This window comes from Actinia tenebrosa, unplaced genomic scaffold (genome assembly GCF_029948245.1).
Source record: "Actinia tenebrosa isolate PJP-AT-01 unplaced genomic scaffold, QUT_ActTen_1.0 PGA_scaffold5__44_contigs__length_20552954, whole genome shotgun sequence".
Classification (NCBI taxonomy): Eukaryota; Metazoa; Cnidaria; class Anthozoa; order Actiniaria; family Actiniidae; genus Actinia; species Actinia tenebrosa.
The window spans coordinates 10,441,516-10,459,510 of record NW_028292582.1 but is presented as its reverse complement, the minus strand read 5'-3'; the positions used below and the strand labels follow the sequence as shown (position 1 = coordinate 10,459,510).

Here is a 17,995-nt window from a genome sequence, read left to right as displayed (position 1 = left end):
TGATTAGTTTTCAAGAACAAAGTGTAAATACAAGTTCTAGGTGGCTACTCTGATTTTTGTATCCAAGATTGGACTGTTTGACGACTTGAAATCTACCCTGCGAGCAGAGATTCCCTTTTCTATCTCGCTAGGGCGAGAGGAAAAAGGAAGGTTCCTTTTTCCTCTCGCCCTAGCGGGATAGAAAAGGGAATCTGCTCGCAGGGTACTTGAAATCAAGTGTGGTTGAAAATTGAATAAAAGAAACAATCTTAACACCTAAAAGACTCTTAATGAGGTGCAATTTTATTTATTATTATTATTATTTATAAATATTTATTTGCTGCCAGTAATTCCGGCTTTTTTCCAACAACGGAAATGCGAGTTTCGATCAGTTTTGCTGTTACCCATACAGTCATAATAAAGAATGTGAAAATTTTTTAAATACAAATTTGCAAAATTTTGTTAAAATTAGTATTCGTATTGTGTAATAAAGCGATATATTGAATTTAAAATCTTTCTTGCTCTTAGTTCTCCAATGTCCCACTTTTCATATTTACTTATAGGGAAAATGTAATTGCTCCACTTAAGAAATAAATTGCCAACTAATTATCTAAATTAGAAATAATTCTAAAAGGCAGTCTCTCGTAGAATAACATATACGCTTGACTCTTCAAAACTCTTGCTTCTGTTACCATAGAGACACGCGAGTCGCTCACGTGATACCATTGCCCGTTACGTGGTTGTGCATGCGCGTAGGTCAATTTTCGGTCTTTCTTCCAGATTCCTTCGATAAAGCAAGAAAAGTCCTTGACGTTTGTCAGGTCTGTGAAGTGACCATAGGTTGGTGAGGACTTTAGTTTCACGAATGCGGTGTAGTGACCGCTGTTCAATCCACCGCTGTGTTCGACTACGCCGATCAAGGAATACAAAACTTGCTGCTTGGAATCGCAAGAAATCTGAAGAGAAAAGAAAAATACGTACAATTAAAATATGTCTTAAATGAAAGAGGAAAGAAGGACGTAAAGAAATATGGTATGATGGGCAGTGTCCCCAAACATAACTAAATTCTGAGATTGGATCTTAGGAAGGAAAAGCCGAATTGCATTATGGGATGGAAAACAACGTGCATTGCATCATGGGAGTGGAGACATGCACTGCATTATTGGATGGAAGACAACGTGCATTGCATCATGGGAGTGGAGACGTGCACTGCATTATTGGAAGGAAGCCAAGGTGCACCGCACCATGGGAGTGGACTAGCAATGCATCGTGGGAGTGGAAACGTGCACTGCATCATTGGGTGGAAGGCAAAGTGCATTGCTTCATGGGAGTGGAGACATGCACTGCATCATGGGAATAAAGGAGTGCAATGCATCATGGGAATAAAGGAGTGCAATGCATCATGGGAATAAAGGAGTGCAATGCATCATGAATGTAAACATGCACTGCACCAATGAAGTGGACACGCAATGCATCATGGGAAAGAAGACAACAAGCACATGGGATGGAAGATATAAATAGTATCATGTGTTTTTCAATTCTTACCTCTTCGTTTCTTCTACAGAAGGGCGCCAAGTCCAAGACCAAAGGGAAATCCACATGCTTAGGAACCTTACGCAATCCAAAACCCACTTGTTGAAACCTCTTGAAGTGCAAGGTCAGTACAGGAGGCGTGGATGATAACAAAAACAGTTTTGTTGCCTCGGTGTAAACTACAGAACTTTGTGATTCTTTTTTGGTCTTTGGTTTTGAGGCTGTTGCACCCTTGTGACTTTCATCATCATCATCTTCATCATCATCTGTCAAAAGGAAATCAAATCTATTTAAATATGACAACCCAAGTGATCACATGAAAAGTATGGTTTCAATTGTAAAAAAAAAAAAAAAGGCGCGCGATACGGTCACGGTACGCACAAACCCTATCAGTACAACTAGTCAGTACAGAGCAGTTTTCGTCGTCCGTTAAGTTATGTAACGGCTAAGAATTTGCCTTATCGTTTCCCACGAAAACTGCTCTAATAGAACAAAGCATGGTTAAAGTGCAAGCTGTCATGCGAACAAAATCGGCTCTTAAATCCTCCCCCCCTCCCGTCCAAAAAAACAAAACAAAAAAACAAAAACGATAGAAAATAAGAGTAAACAAAAGAATTAAATAAGGGACGACCCACCATTAGAACTAGCTTCATCTTTTTTTCCCTGTTCATTACCACCTTTCTTCTTCCTTCTGCTGCATTCCTCGCACGCAAACTTATTTCTTCCTTGGAGAATTTCAGGCGAACAAAACAAACTCAAGCATGATTGTACAGAACATTCTCCTGGCAAGGAACTGTAAGCCGAACCTAGTGTATGAACTTTGGGCAAAAAATTCTCTTCGTTCGAAGAAACCTTTTCTTCAGCGTTTTGTTTAAGCTCTGGAGACTTTTTAGGATGCTGTTCGTTACTTTCTGCATTTTTATCAAATCGTTCTTCAGTATTTTTGCCTGAAATATTATTTTCAGTAATTTCCAATTCCTTTAACCCAGTAACAACAGAATCTGTAATCTTTTCCTTGTCGTCAAAAGCACTTTCAGTCTCACCAGCTTTCTTCATTGCACCATCCTTGACCAAACAACCACAATCATTCTTCTCAAGTTCACAACTTTGCTCTACTTTTCCACACCTTTCGCACGAGTTACACAAAGCAACATCATCTTGCAGTGTTCCATCTTCATTATTGCTATTACTTTGTGTTTTGTTATCAGATGATCCTAAATTTTTATCTATTTTAGGTGCAGTATCCACGTCATTTACCACGCAACAGAGACCCACTTCTTCTACATTTAGTTGATGTTCACTCTTTTCCAACTTTGCATTCGCTAATGATTCATCATTTTTTATTGTTTTCCTCTCATTACAATTAACAGCTCCATCAGCAGATATAGTTTTAGAGCGATCACCCGCCGAATCACCATGGGATATACATGTATTGTTTGAACGACAACAATGATTCTTATTTAACTCTTCTTCGCTTTTCAAATTTTCCTCTTCGTTGCTAATTTTACCACTCAAGTCACATTTTTCACCATTTTCTAATTCCTTGTCTTTCTTCATTTGAAAGTCAGTATTTGGCAGTGGCTCAGAGAAATCATCCTCGAGAGATGGGAATTTTGTATCATTTATTGCGTCTTTAGTATCATTTGACCCTTTTTCCACGTCTGTTTCCATGTTATTTTCAATCTTTTCTTCATTTTCTCCTTTCAGTTCAACCTCAGAATCCGACACACGTTCTGAGTGTAACATTTCCAAGTCGCCTTTATTACGTTGAGGTCGTTCTTCTTCAGAATCTTTTGCAGTAACTTCGTTTGGCCCAGAATCCTTTGCAATGGTTTCTTTTATCCCAGAATCCTTTGCTACACCACTTTCTAACCCAGATCTACAATCCTTTACTTTTTCTGATGGTATCCCAGGATCCTTCGTGTTTTCAACCACTGTTACGGTATCATTAGTAACACCTATTTCTACCCCAAAATCCATCGTGGTAGGATTTCGTATCTCAGAATCCTCAGTAACTTCTGTTTTTCCAGGATCCTCTGTTTTTTCTATCTTAATAACTTTGGTGTTGTCTTCCACTCTCTTATCATTCGCAGCTTCTTCTTCTCCCCCAGATTGCTTTGCAGCTTCTTGCAAGCCAGAATCAATTGCGCAAGATTCCATATTGAAGTCACCTTTGTCCTTCGAATGGTCAGTGATAACATCGTCAGTAGCTTCTGCATCATGATATTCGTCATGATCTGATTCATCGGAGGTCGCTTCCATGTTTTCTTCTGGTTGTTTTGTTTCTTGCCTACCGTCGTCTGAAGCGGAGTGGCTCATTGTTCTTTTCTTCCCTTTTCTCCCTTTTTTCTAAAATATAATAAAAATATTATCAGAACACAATTGCTCTGCATTCCCATAATTCCCCAACTTCCCTCTCCTTCAGTCGAGGGTTCTTGTTATAGGAGGATGGTAATCCAGGGAGCATCCACTACAAAGTTGGCTCAGACTTTGATATCCAACAGAAAATCCTTATAAAATATTTGATTTTGTATTTAATGCCATTTAGTCAACATTAAGAGCTAAAACTTTGGCTTCTTACTAATATGCTCCGTTCATTTCTGATGTTCAATTTGACACAACTTCGATTTTTTAGGGAGGTAGGGCTGCGCTCATAATGTATGGCAGAAGGGGAGGGGGGCAGGTGAAATCTTTAAATGACAAAAAAGACCCCCCCTTGAAGTCCCCCAAAAAATAACTATCCCCCTGGGAAATCTCTTGTAGCTTCTTATAAAAATTTTGCATCCCCCCCAATTCTCTGAAAAATAATTCAAACTCCCTCATTTTACTGGTAAAAATTTTTCTGATCCCCCCTAAATTTCACATGCGCCCCTATGCCATACATTATGAACGCAGCCTAGGGCCATGTGACCTGTCGTTGCATGTTATCTAATTTTTTAAAATTAATTTATTATTTATCTATTTATTTTTATTTATTCATTTTGCAGACATACCCTCTTTGCTTCTCTTGCTGCTTTCTTCTGGTGTTTACTGGGTGTTAGTGGTTTAGTGGAACTCTTATCTTCTCCTTTGTTTTCTTGCTCACCTTGATGGGATGTATTCTTCTTGTTTTGCTGAGAAACACTTGGTGTTTTTAGTCTCCCTTTCGAAAGCTTGAGGAAAAAATAAACGAAAAATGGAATGAATGTAGAAAATTTTTTATCATTCATTTATTTGCTATACAGTAGTAATAAATGATTCAAGTGTATTTCAAACCTGTGGCACAGCAAGCGATAAGGACAAATCCAGGAAGTTTTCAGTCACTCTTGATTCCTAATGGAAGAAAAAAATAGGTTAAGAACTACTGAATGGATGCATAAATAGATTGATGCCAGACAGACAGATGCTTGGATAGATATTAAATGGATGGATGGATGAATTGATGGATGGATGGATAAATGGACAGACGCATGATGGACAGACTGATGGAGAGACAGACGCATGAATGTACATCTACATACCTTGTGACATTCATGACAGACTACAATACTGTCAAGTCTTCCAAGGAATACACTATCAACTGACGGCGCAGTCACATAACTAACATACTCTAAAAGAATTGACAGAAATCTCTAATTAGACACAAACCCAAACACACACTAAAGGGCTGGCAGAAATAGCATGAGATATAAAAACTAACCTTTTAATTGTTCTTTCTTTACCTCTGGAAGACTCTTTACTTCAGTTCCTTCTATGATTTCTAATGCCTTGAGGACTCCTATTTTAACCCGCTGTAAAAAGAAGGATAAATGGGAACAAGGTATTATCATATGACAGGGAGCCTACTTTAGATAAACAAGGCTAATCCGGAGCAACAGAGATGAAAGTAGTCGTAATGGTTCTGTGGGTTCTACTGAACTGGTATTTGTGTCAACCCATGTGTGGTATACCGAAACCCCCCCTCCCCCTCCCCCAACTCTAAGACTCTTGTCATGCCACTGATTATATGTATCATACCCTCAACTGTTCTGTCTTCACAGAGTCTAACAGATATCTCAGCAGTTCTTGACTGTCTTGCTGCTGGAATCCTTTAAACCTGGGTGCTCTGCAACAAAGTTCAAGAACGTTTCAATACAAAGCTTCAATTTTTTATCAAGCCCTGAAACACTCTCGTCTGATCTAAGTAAGGGCATGGCTAACTCACAGATTGAACCCTGAAACAACCTCTGGGCTGATCAAAATCAGGGCATGGCTTACACACAGATTGTACCCTAAAACAACCTCTGGGCTGATCAAAATCAGGGCATGGCTTACACACAGATTGCACCCTGAAACAACCTCTGGGCTGATCTAAGTAAATGCATGGCTTACACACAGATTGAACCCTGAAACAACCTTTGGGCTGATCTAAGTCAGGGCATCATGCTAACTCACAGAAAGAACCCTGAAACAACCTCTGGGCTGGTCACAGTCAGGGCATGGAATTTAGGTTTTTTTTGAGGAGGGAGAAAAACCAGAGAGGAGAACCTTCAGAAAGAACCTTGCATCAGGGGAGATGCTGAGACCAATAATTGAACCTGAAAACCCAGAGGATGTGTAAAGCAAGTTCATGCTAGCCACCACTACCCTTCCTACTCCTTCTTCTTCCACTAGACTACGCCATCTTCTTTACTTACTTTTTGCAAATCTCAGAAAACAGAAATTTGGGGTTGAGAGTTCCTGGTGAAGAGGACCTATATTCATATAGGAGCTTAGTCAAGGCTGTAATTAATGACCCTGGTGGTGTGATCACTTCAACTGATACTGAGGGCTGAAATTATAGACATAAATAAATATCAATTTAATAACATTTTGTTCCTTGTCAGTCAAGATATTCTAATTTGCTTGAGAGATCATGAAGGTTTGATAACAAAACATTGGCTCCAACGATCATTATTTTGTGGTAACTCGAACGAATTCATGAAAGGTCAGTTTTTGAAATACAGTGAGGTTGATAGTATGGTAAAACATGTTCATACCAAGTCATTTCTTGTGGTAATCGTTTGAGAATATTCTGGTTGATTGACAAATGCCATGGCAACATGTAGAAGCTCTGTTTGAAAGAGATTCTGTTGATGATATAAATAAACTATATTAATGATAAACTTATATTAAATTAAACACTAGTGGTATGTATTTATTCAAGAACTTTCCAGAAATTTACCTGCATAACAGAATTAAAGAAGCAAGTATTCCCAAGGTTAACCAGACCCTGGAAAATAAGGAAAGGAAAATAAGAAAATATACTGCTGACTAAACTACAACTTAATGGAAGAAAGAGCTTTGGGTAGCATGGGTGGCGTTCCTGGCTAAGGCGTCGGTTTCACCACTGTGAGTCCAATGGGTCGGGTCGCTGGTTCAAGCCTTGCGGTTGCCGCATGTGAAATTGAGTTTGTTTGATGTGTTGTTCTCTCCTATGCTACGAGGGGTTTCTCTGGGTTCTCCAATTTCCTCCCTCCATAAAAATCAACATGTGAGTTGAGTGTTGTGTGTATAGAATATTGAATGAAGTGGTAGTGCGTGTGAGCAAAAAATTGTCCCCCATTAGTGCAAAAATGCTAGAATGACTAGACACTTAAATGAAAGGTATTTTTTTATTGCAACAACAGTCTAAGTATCCAAGGGGTCCCCAGGGTGTGGCTACAACCCCTTGTGTATTTTCTTTGAAGGGGGAAGGGGCAGAAGAGAAGATGATTTGTTATGATTATTAGTAGGCAGGTAATCACCCACCATGGAAAATCCCAGAAAATATATCCCTGCACAAATAAAGGTGCTTCAATAATCCTATAGTGTTAAAGAAAAAGCAACAAAAATCAAACAAACTGTCCAATTACCTTGATTTTGTTTGAGTTTGAGACATATTTAAGTTTCATTGCTTCTGATTTCTTCATAGGTTCTCCATTTGTCATATTTGGTATTGAAGGCATTTCATCTGGTTTTTAAAGATCCAGCAATACAATTAGCTAGGTATGCAGCATTGGCACTCAATTAGAAGGATACAGAACTTTATGTGGCTTATATAGACACCCTTATTACCATATGGGAATAACAGGCCTCTTCCTACTCTATTTCCATTTCTTTGGATATGTTGGGGTCATGAATTGTGACTTAAGCCTTGCACTTAAAATTATTGATCAGTATGCAGTAAGGTGAGAGTTTTGGATACAGCAAGTTCATGATTAGTCAGAGGATTGGAGAGCGGGAGGATACCATAGCACTCTGTCGACACGTACCATTTGGTGCTTTCATGTTTAATGCTTTGAGTAACAATTTAATGCACTCGTGAAGGTCAGTGTTTGGTTGAACAGGGACTTCCATGTCACAAGAATAACACCTAAATTAATCACATTAACATCATTGATTATGATTACAATGTAAGGTTTATATAGTGGCCTTTTCTATTCTCAATGGCCCTTACAATCATGAGTGGTGGTTAGTAAGAGCCTAGGTACTGAGGGTGGTCACTACCAGGGTTTCATTACATCCTCAGTGGTTCTTTTATGTCCCTCTGATATTGGTTAGTGAAGATGAAGTGTGGAGAGATGGGACTGCCATTTAAAACTTGATTTATCAAACTCATTAATATTTCATGAGGAAAACACAATAGAAATCACAACCGTGAAGAGTTCTGTAAATCAGATACAGAATCGTGTTCATTTGCATAAACTTTAACTTGGATTTTCTTGGGCAGTTTCACTTTAATTTTGAAAATTTTAGTGAAACACAAAGGAACTAACCTAGACGTTTGATAAGCAATCTACAGTATTTGTATCCGTGTTGTATCCGATATGCAAACTCTGGCCTACGCCTCGAGTTTGTATATCGGATACAACACGGCCACTCATACTGTATATATTACTTGAGCCACTCGATTGTCTAACCATTTGTTGGTTGATGGAATTACGAATGCAGCAATTTCTCCTCGGTCATTTTAAGACCCTGAGTGTTGGTCAAGAGGAGGTGGCTTAGATGGAATACTAAATATCTTTGTGTGAAATTATTCACTTTCCTCACTACAAAAATATAAATATATGACCACTAAAAAACAAAAGATTATACCTACCAGACCATCATGGAATACAAGTTAACAGTGAGACAGTGTGCTAAATTGGATTCATAGTGACTTAGAGCATGCTTGTCTTCACTGGATCTATCACAGCCCTAAATTAATTGGAAATAGAAAATTGTACAGAGTCTACATTGGCCAGTCTTTTAGTATACTGCTCAGCCTGTGTGTGTGTGTGTCTGTCTGTGTCTTTCTATTGGTAAAGCTAAATAATTCATCTATTCATTCATTCATTCATTCTCTCTGTCTGTATTACGATAAAATATGTTACAATAATTCCATATGAGTCTGTCTGTCTGTCTGCTCTCAGTCTCTGTCTGTTTATCAATGAAGGTTGTCTCACCCATTTATTTTTTCATTTATTCATTAACTAATCCTCTTAATGTCTGTCCACCCCAAAAGAATATTGTAAACATATTACTGTATTAAGGCATACCTGTTTACCACATTGCAGACATATACAAATACCAGTATCTTCATTTTGACCATTTTCACAAAACTATAAGTAAAATCATTCAATCGTATCATATCACATCATGAATACTGTAATAACAATTTAATCCCAAGGCTAAAGAATCTACCTTGAGGGCTAAGGAAAGGTAGGTTTTTTCATTGGTGGGGAGGGGGTAGGGGACCGAGAGGCTTCAGAGAGGTGGGTCATTAAAAAAACTTAAACTTTTGTGTAGGGTCAAACCTTTTTTTTTTTAGGAAAGCTGTTTCCTTGTTGATTTAATAGGAGGTTCATGAATTACCTGTACTTACTGAGTGAAAGGGGTACGAGATTGGGGAGGGCTACAATCTGCAAATCCCCAGCCTTCCCCCCACAATAAAAACCTAAACATATTCATTTTATCAAGAAATATAGCAAGATCACAGGTCTGGTACTCACAGAACACTCTCTCAGCTTCATGTGAGGAATATTATTCTGCAACACATCAAGTTTGGCTGCTTTTAACACATGGACACACTTCCTTGACTCCTCAACTTGAACTGCATTATTATCATCTGTTTCTTCAGCTTCTTTTCTATTCTTTGATTTCTTTTGGCTACCTTGGCTGCGCCTTCTTCCTTTCTTTCCCATAATTTTCCTCAATCACAAGAGATTCCAAACAGCAGACAAACAAAATATTCCTCGAAACTTTACCTCGTGAAGGAGATATAGTACATCACTCTGAATCTAGTACCTTAAAAAAAACGTTTCTTCGGTAAAATCAAGTATCCTTTGAACGATTGGTTTCATAGTTCCTAAGTTATCAATTCCAAGTCTCAAACAAATTTTTCTTTAGCACCAAACTTCAATATTTTAGTTCAAAAGCTCAACTTTCTTGTAAACCTGAAAAATTTCCAAGAAAGAACAAAACGACCGGAAGAGATTGGGAATAAGTTAGTAAGACCGCTGGTCAGCTGGCTCAAGGGATAATTATATTTTAGGGAGGGGAGGGTAGAGTATAATACGATTTTCATAATAACTGCAATTGTTATCATAAATTATTGACCTACGAATCATCTATAAATAAATTTAAAGCGTATTTGTTTGATTTATGGACACGACTGAAGCAAAAACGTAGAAGACTAAATTGTTTTTGAGGGAGGGGAGGGCCAGTAGGAAGACAAGACAGCTGTGTTTGGGATACCTGTGGATAGGCTTTACCCTAATAATAGTATTATCCCTAAAAATTTCGTCTTGTTCTTATAGTATCGGCTGTTTTTCCGTTTCTTTGGCACAATGAAGGGAAGAATAACTATATTTTCGATAACGGGTTGTCCATTCTGCCTCAGAGCAAAGTCCAAAATACGAGATCAACTTGGCCTCGAGTTTGTTGACATTAATCTCGATCAACACCCAGAGAGACGCGAAGAAGCGCAAAAGAGGTCAGGAAGGAGAACTGTACCTCAAATATTCTTCAATAATATTCATGTTGGAGGGTTTGATGATCTAGAAAAGCTGGTATGTAGCCTTCGAACGCTTTTAAAATACAGAAAATTATGTAGGTTTTAAATACCTTAACCATTCATGTTTGACTTACCTATGACTTGACAAATCTTTAAAAATTTCTAGCAAAATTTCATTTCCTGTGTGTTTCATTGTATCTAAAAGATTTCATTCAGGATATTTTAACAAAATTTGCCAATCAAATAATAGCCAATAATGTTTTTTTTAATACTTAACTAATCTTTCCCAAAACTTTTAGACCTGTTTATGAATGCTTTAATTTTGCTATTATCTCAATCATGGGATCTTTTGTCCATATATAAGAACGGCCTTGTAAAATAATTTAAACCTATAAAAAATCTACCTTTATCGTAACACTTAGTGGTCAATAGAGTGCGACAAGTCAAGAGTTTAACTAGACATGTGAAAATAAAATAAATCTTTTTTTATTTTTATTGTCTAGTACTTCGTTCTAGTGCTTGTCAATCATAGCATGGGGACACTAACTTTTTCACTCACACATTGCACACTAGCCACCAAGTCAATGTTCTATGCACACAACACCCAACTCACATTGTGATTTTTATGGAGGGAGATAACCAGAGAATACAAAAAAAAATCAGGTTTATCCTAGAACCACATACCTATATAACTAGCATTGACTAGAGGTTGATGCATTGTACAGGGTGTGGAAGGATATTTTACGAGATCCAGGGAAGGGATAAGATATAATGCCAGATCCGGGAAATTAGAAAAATTCTTACGTCATTCGGGATGTTGGTATCAGCCGTGGCTCAGGAATTGCCAAATTCAATGTCCAGTCTGGATTTTGCCTTCTGATTTTTGAGAAAAACGTGAAAACATAAATAAGCAAAATGAAAAGTCAAACGCACTTGAATATGTTGAATTGCATCATTGCTTACAATTTTAAAGGGATGCAGGATTTCAACAAAAGATAGCGCATTATTCGGGATCCAGACCCCCTTCCAGACCCTGATATTTTATGTAGTAGCATAGACAACACATCCTATCCAAGAAAAGGTATAAATTAAAAAAAAATCACCAGTTGCAATATGCTAGTAGAAGTACTAGTCCTAATCCCCATTATCTCTCTCCGTCTACCTCTTCCTCTAAACCCATCTCATCCTTCCCCTCATGCTTATTAGGCCACTATTTTTTCTGTTCAAAATATTTCCTTAGCCCAAAGAAGAATTAGACAAGCTTATCAAGGAAGTTCAAGAGAATTCTCCCCCTGAGGATGCACCACAACCACCATCAAAAAAGTCAGGAGCAACAGGTCAGGGGAGCTGCACATGTAGAACAATAGAGAAGTAGTAGTCGAAAGACACAACATGTAAAATAAACAAAATGTTTGAGCTGAGCACTTTTTCTGTCCTTTGATATAAACACAGTTTTTCAAGAGTTTCGACCAATCAAATCTCACATAGTATCAAAGCTCATATAGTATTTCCAATAATTTATCAACCATAGTGACTGATACTAAAGCTTGTTCTCTTGTGTTCAGATGAGGGAGATAATAATGTTGTGCAGTTTACCTGTGAGCTTGATGAGTATGCAGAATTAGTCAAGTCTATCAAAGAGAGTGGATTGGTCAAAGATCATCGGCAAGGACTGATACATAACTACAGAAATACCTTCATTGGAAAGGAGGTGGTTGATTGGCTGATGTTCACCAGGCAAATTGGTGAGAACATGTTATGGGAAGATAAAAAAATGGAAAGTGGAATGTGGACAATTAAAATGGGAAGTGAAAAGTGCTGACTATCGATAATTATTTTTATGTATCCGTAATACCTGATAAGCCTCTGGCTTGGGCCTCATCCACATAGTAAATGCTATTTCATTATTTCCTTGAATAAACTAATAATAAATAATGATAATAAATTTTGCTTAATATATCTTAACACATTTCCATCCATCCATCCATCCATCCACCCATCAAATTGTCCATCTCAGTGATCCGTCCGTCCATCCATCTTATCCATCCATCCATCCATCCGTCCGTCCGTCCGTCAGTCCATCCATCAATCCACCCACCTGCCCATCACTCCATCCATCCATCCATCCATCCATCCATTCATTCATCCATCCACCCACCTGCCCATCACTCCATTCTTCCATCAATCTCTCCATCCACCTCCCTCCCTCCCTGCACCCATCCATATATAAACATCTATCCCTAAAAGTCTATCCCTCCATTCATCCATTAGCCTATCTATCTTTATTTGTGCATCCATTTATTTATCCTTCTATATCTCCTTCCATTTAATCACCTCATTTCATTGCTTTCTTTCATCTTTCATTTCATCAAGAAAGGGACCAAGCATTAGCGATGTGCCAGAATCTCTTAGAACGTCACTTTGGTCACAGCATCAAGAAAGGTGACGAAGAAAAGGGCTTCACAGATGATGACACACTCTACAGATTCCTGGAAGATGACGAAAGCAATGCCCTAAATACTGGTATGGGATCCCTGTGTGAACCAAGACCTGCTCATGAGGTTGGCGAGATGTTAAGACACTTGATTCTTGAATTGTATGACAGTTATCTTTCTTCTGATGGCAAGGTAAAGGACATCATAATATATGGAATCCAAGGGGAAATTAGAGTGAGAGGTCTCGATTTCCAAGTTTACAAAATATCAAAGCAAAAGATCAAGCTTGTTATACCCATATTTGACATCATTGCCTCCTCCGCCCCTACTCCCTCCTCTTGGGCCTAAAACTAACTAGGCTACATCATTACATGACCAGATGATTAGACATAATTCAAGACATCTGGGTTTTTGGCTTTCGTCATCCAATCAAATTTCCAACAGTTTGAGCTAGTACATTTTGGATGAGAGCCAATAACTTCTGATGTCTTGGGGTGCGCATGGGTGCGCATGTGTTGGTTGCATAATTACGAAAAAGATGTAATTGTTGCAGTTGAGTTAAAAGTTGTAAGAGGTAATACTTATTTCTTGTTGAGAAAGTTTTGCAAAAGCTACTTGGGCATGGAAAACTTGTTTCACATTTCAGCTTAATTTCACCAAGTATGGGTGCATTTGTCCAGGCAAGAATTTTCATTTTATTTTCATTCAACCATGATTTTTTTCTTTCACATCTCAGGGGGTAGACTACACTGCCATGAGTGACAGCTCACAATTCCAGGATTACGTGAAGCACACAGCTGAGTTGCAGCGAGTTCAAGTCGAGGGAGCAACTAGAGAAGAAAAGCTGTCATTCTTCATTAATATTTACAATGCTTTAGTCATACATGCAACTGTGAATAATGGCCCTCCTAACAACCTATGGCAAAGATACAGGGTAAGATTTATTAGTGGTTCTGTGGTTGAGGGCCTGGGGGGGGGGTACTCCTGCCCGTTTAGGGTAGGGATGTGCCGCTGAGCCCTCTGAACCCTGACCCTGTTCCAGAGCAAGATCGCTTAAAACCATACCCTTTTCTGGTAGTGCCAAAATGGATAGCAAATATAGGGGAGTACCCCCCCCCCCCCTGGGGTTGTGGGAGAAAATGGGTTGAGTTGGTTTTGCAGTGCATTGCGTGGCTTTTTTAGGGCACATATTTTCAAGATGGCATCTATTTTGCCCCCTAAAACAGCCCTGTAAATAATATATCACTATGGTCTGAAAATTATGCCAATTCAACCCAGTTTTTCCCTCAACCTTGGAATGTCTAACAGGTGCTTACATATAGCTAATAGGATTAAATGCTATCCAATATTGATTGGAAATAACTGGTTGAAAAAAAATATGAGGCCTGCTTGGCACTGATTGAACTGAGGAATTGGCCATGGACTGGAACGATTGGACTGGGTCTGGGATTTCAGGGAAAATTTTTTTAAATCAGATTTTCAATTTTTAAAAGGGTAAAGATAATCTTAATATAAAGTAAAAACATGTCGAACCTCTAAAATTTGACTTACTCTTCTACATTCCGAGTTTTAAGCGTTTTTTAATTTTGGAAAATTTGGAACCGTACGTAGATGGAATGGACTGGACTTCGGATGGCTGGATCGTACGGATCGTAAGCGTTTTTTTACGCCGAATTTGCAACTTTTATGCTATGATTTTTATTTGATGATTCTAAACTAGTGATTCAAGTCCGAAATTTTGCATTAAAAATACAAAAAAAGTTTAAAAGTTTTTTTATCGCGGTAATGGTTTAAGTCCTGTGAAGGCGGTCATCGGCAAAGGTTTTTTTCGAAAGACTGTATGCATAATGTGTCTATAGGTGAATCTCTCGATCGTTACCGGTTTTTGCGACTAATTTGTTCTCTATTAAGATGCTATTGAGATAAATTGGATGTTACTGGAATGGATTGGTTTTGATTGAAATGGATTGCAAGAGACTGGGCCTCAGTGACTGAAGCTTGATTCACAAAAAAATTATTTTGGAATTTTCACCGTTTGAATGGCCGTGAATAATATTAATGTATAGTCAAAACATGCCCAACTTCTAAAATTTGTTTTTATCTTCTAAATGCCCGAATTTTAAGTGTTTTTTAATTTTGGAAAATTTGGAACCGTACGTAGATGGAATGGACTGGACTTCGGTTGGCTGGATCGCACGGATCGTAGGCGTTTTTTTTACGCCGAATTTGCAACTTTTATGCTATGATTTTTATTCTATGATTCTAAACTAGTGATTCAGTCCAAAATTTTGCATAAAAAATACAAAAAAGTTAATTTTTTTTTCGATCGCGGTAATGGTTATGTCCTGTGAAGCCGGTCATCGGCAAGGGTTTTTTTCGAAAGAATGTATGCATAATGTGTCTATAGGTGAATCTCTCGATCGTTACAGTCTTTTTGCGACTAATTTTTCTGTATTAAGATGGTATTGAGATAAATTGGATGTTACTGGAATGGATTGGTTTTGATTGAAATGGATTGCAAGAGACTGGGCCTCAGTCAGTGACTGGAGCTTGATTCACAAAAAAATTATTTTGGAATTTTCACCTTTTGAATGGCCATGGATAATCTTAATGTATAGTCGAAACATGCCCAACTTCTAAAATTTGTTTTTATCTTCTAAATGCCTGAATTTTAAAGTGTTTTTTAATTTTGGAAAATTGGGAACCGTACGTAGATGGAATGGACTGGACTTTGGTTGGCTGGATCGCACGGATCGTAGACGTTTTTTTAAGCCGAATTTGCAACTTTTATGCTATAATTTTTATTTCTATACTCTTAACTGATACTTTTCTGCTAAAATTTTCCAAAAAAACAAAGACTGAAAATAATTTATTGAAACTGGGATTGCAAAAAAGTTGTTTCTTGTTTGGCCATGGTCTTTTAAGTGTGACAAATACAATATTTTAGAGATATTATCGTTTCAACATGTAGTCAAACAGTTAAATTTATTGATTATTCTAAGTGGCTTCTTAATAGATTGGCCTCTAGCTCGAGGTTGGCCACTTAATATGAGTTCTCCCCTTTGTTAACACTCTTTTTTCTCTCTAGTTCTTCAACACAGTAAGTTACATAATAGGGGGTCAAAGCTATTCTCTAAATGACATTGAGAACGGAATACTTCGTTCTAATCGAAGAGCCATCGGAGCCATTAGGAGACCCTTTGCAAAGAACGATCCAAGGCTGAAGATAGCACTTGATGACCCAGAGCCTTTGGTTCATTTTGCGCTGGTGTGTGGTGCAAAGAGTTGTCCACCTATCAAGACTTACTCTGCCAAGGTGAGAAATATGAATCTATGCATAGTGCTTAAAATTAAACTAAAAATACTTTTTAGGGGACCTGAATTGGAGGGGAGGGTAGGGTTACCCAGGGCCCCCCACCTTGGGAAATGAGCCCCTTAATCTTGTCTCAAAATATCTCCAGAACTAAAACTACTGCTGTTTGCTTTTATGCTTAATGACAAATATCATGATGGCCAATGCTGACAGAGTATTTACTAGTAGCTATCACCTATATCAATAAAATTGGCCCCCTATTTTTGACCATTGGTTTGACGTGGTCTTTTTTGACACGTCGACATGGACACACTTTACTTAATTTACATGTACATTATTCTTTAAGAATGTAAATGAAGAACTTCTTCTCGCTGGTGAAGCATTCTTGGAGGGGGAGGATGGATGCCAAATTGACATGACAAAAAGAGAGGTAGATAAACATATTTAGATGAAATGGTAATTCTCAGAGACCCATATTAACCAGATATTAGTTCTTAATTTCTTTTGGGGTGTGTTGGCTGCATAATAAGGGTGTAACAGCAAAACAAACACTAAAATGAATTTCCAACCAATCAAACTGTACAAAAAATAGACAATGCAAGATATGTTTGGTTGCAATGATTTGTGTGCACACCTGATGACAGTGTTGCGGCAGTGGAGAAAAATTGGGCATCTTTGTTGATTGATTATTCCCTAATACTTATAAACATTATTTTTAGTGTAGACGCAAATACAAAAGGTTGTCTTAAATGTTTGATTCACAGATTCGCTTGAGTAAAATATTCCAATGGTATAAAGAGGACTTTGGATCCAACAACACAGAGGTAAAAAAAAAACTTGCTTTTTCATCTGCAACTTGTCTTACAATCTTGCTGCTGCATTGCTGCTATCATTGCGACAAGTAGAATTCTATTTAGAGTAGAGTCCTATTTTTCACAAACATTGGATCAACAATTTTGAAGCATTGCCTGGAGAAACACCCCTGCCGCAATCTGTCTCACAATGATTTATCATAATGACATCCATAAACTATTTATCGCTTCAGTCCATTACAGTTGAATGTGTGATAAATCTTACATGAAACATTGCCTGGTATCGCAACTCTGTTGCTCCATGTAATAGCGCAGTGCAACCGTGACGTCATAAAAACGAAGACGAAGGCAAAATTCAGACAAACAAACTTACTTTCAGCAGATAATTTTCACAGCCGATCACAGTTGATCTTAGTTTACATGGGTTATTATTGTAACTTTAAGTAAAAATAATAAAATCGGTTCGTATGATCCTCGTAGCGGTTAAACAAAATGCAATGTTTGTCTGAATCTTTAAGCTATTTTTAGAATCAGTGTGCTGCGCTATTGCTCCATGTAATCGCACCTTTAGGGTATAATTCATTGTAAATGCATGGTAACATAAGCTTAATCTCTGCTTTTTAGGTGGCAAAGTTTGTCTATGATCAGATCGGTGAAGGAGACAAGAGGGCGAGTCTGGATGAACTGCTGTCATCAGGCAACTATAAAGTGACTTACATGACCTACAACTGGGCTCTCAACTCAAAATAGGGCACCACCATCAAAATGAACTGGAATTGTTAATTACGGCTGTAAAAATATTTGAACAGAATTTAAAATTTCCACTGCACAGACCTCTTGCATGTGATGTCAAAGCAGCTCAATTTGGAGGACAAAACAAAAGAATTTCAATCTCTTGAGAATTGGAAACCCTTTTTTTGCCCTCCAAGTTGAGCTGCATTCTGAC

General features: G+C 37.9%; 2 protein-coding genes across 2 annotated transcripts; one reads left to right on the top strand and one right to left on the bottom strand.

Annotated features, from left to right (window-relative positions):
* Positions 1-266: 266 nt before the first annotated feature.
* Positions 267-9,936, bottom strand: LOC116287457 (ubiquitin carboxyl-terminal hydrolase 16). Its single transcript, XM_031694137.2, has 16 exons — positions 9,486-9,936; positions 9,033-9,095; positions 8,594-8,691; positions 7,764-7,864; positions 7,365-7,462; positions 6,695-6,742; positions 6,510-6,599; positions 6,168-6,301; positions 5,509-5,596; positions 5,192-5,282; positions 5,013-5,101; positions 4,768-4,824; positions 4,506-4,664; positions 2,148-3,861; positions 1,525-1,778; positions 267-935 (listed from the first exon to the last, which is right to left on the bottom strand). Exons 1-16 carry the CDS (start codon positions 9,675-9,677, stop codon positions 582-584), a joined length of 3,630 nt encoding a protein of 1,209 aa, XP_031549997.1. The 5' UTR covers positions 9,678-9,936; the 3' UTR covers positions 267-581.
* Positions 9,937-10,247: 311 nt separating this feature from the next.
* On the top strand, positions 10,248-17,878 carry LOC116287451 (uncharacterized). The gene is made up of 9 exons (XM_031694133.2): positions 10,248-10,544; positions 11,730-11,826; positions 12,055-12,234; positions 12,863-13,116; positions 13,661-13,858; positions 16,013-16,240; positions 16,584-16,667; positions 17,002-17,061; positions 17,674-17,878. Exons 1-9 carry the CDS (start codon positions 10,323-10,325, stop codon positions 17,797-17,799), a joined length of 1,449 nt encoding a protein of 482 aa, XP_031549993.1. The 5' UTR covers positions 10,248-10,322; the 3' UTR covers positions 17,800-17,878.
* Positions 17,879-17,995: the final 117 nt, after the last annotated feature.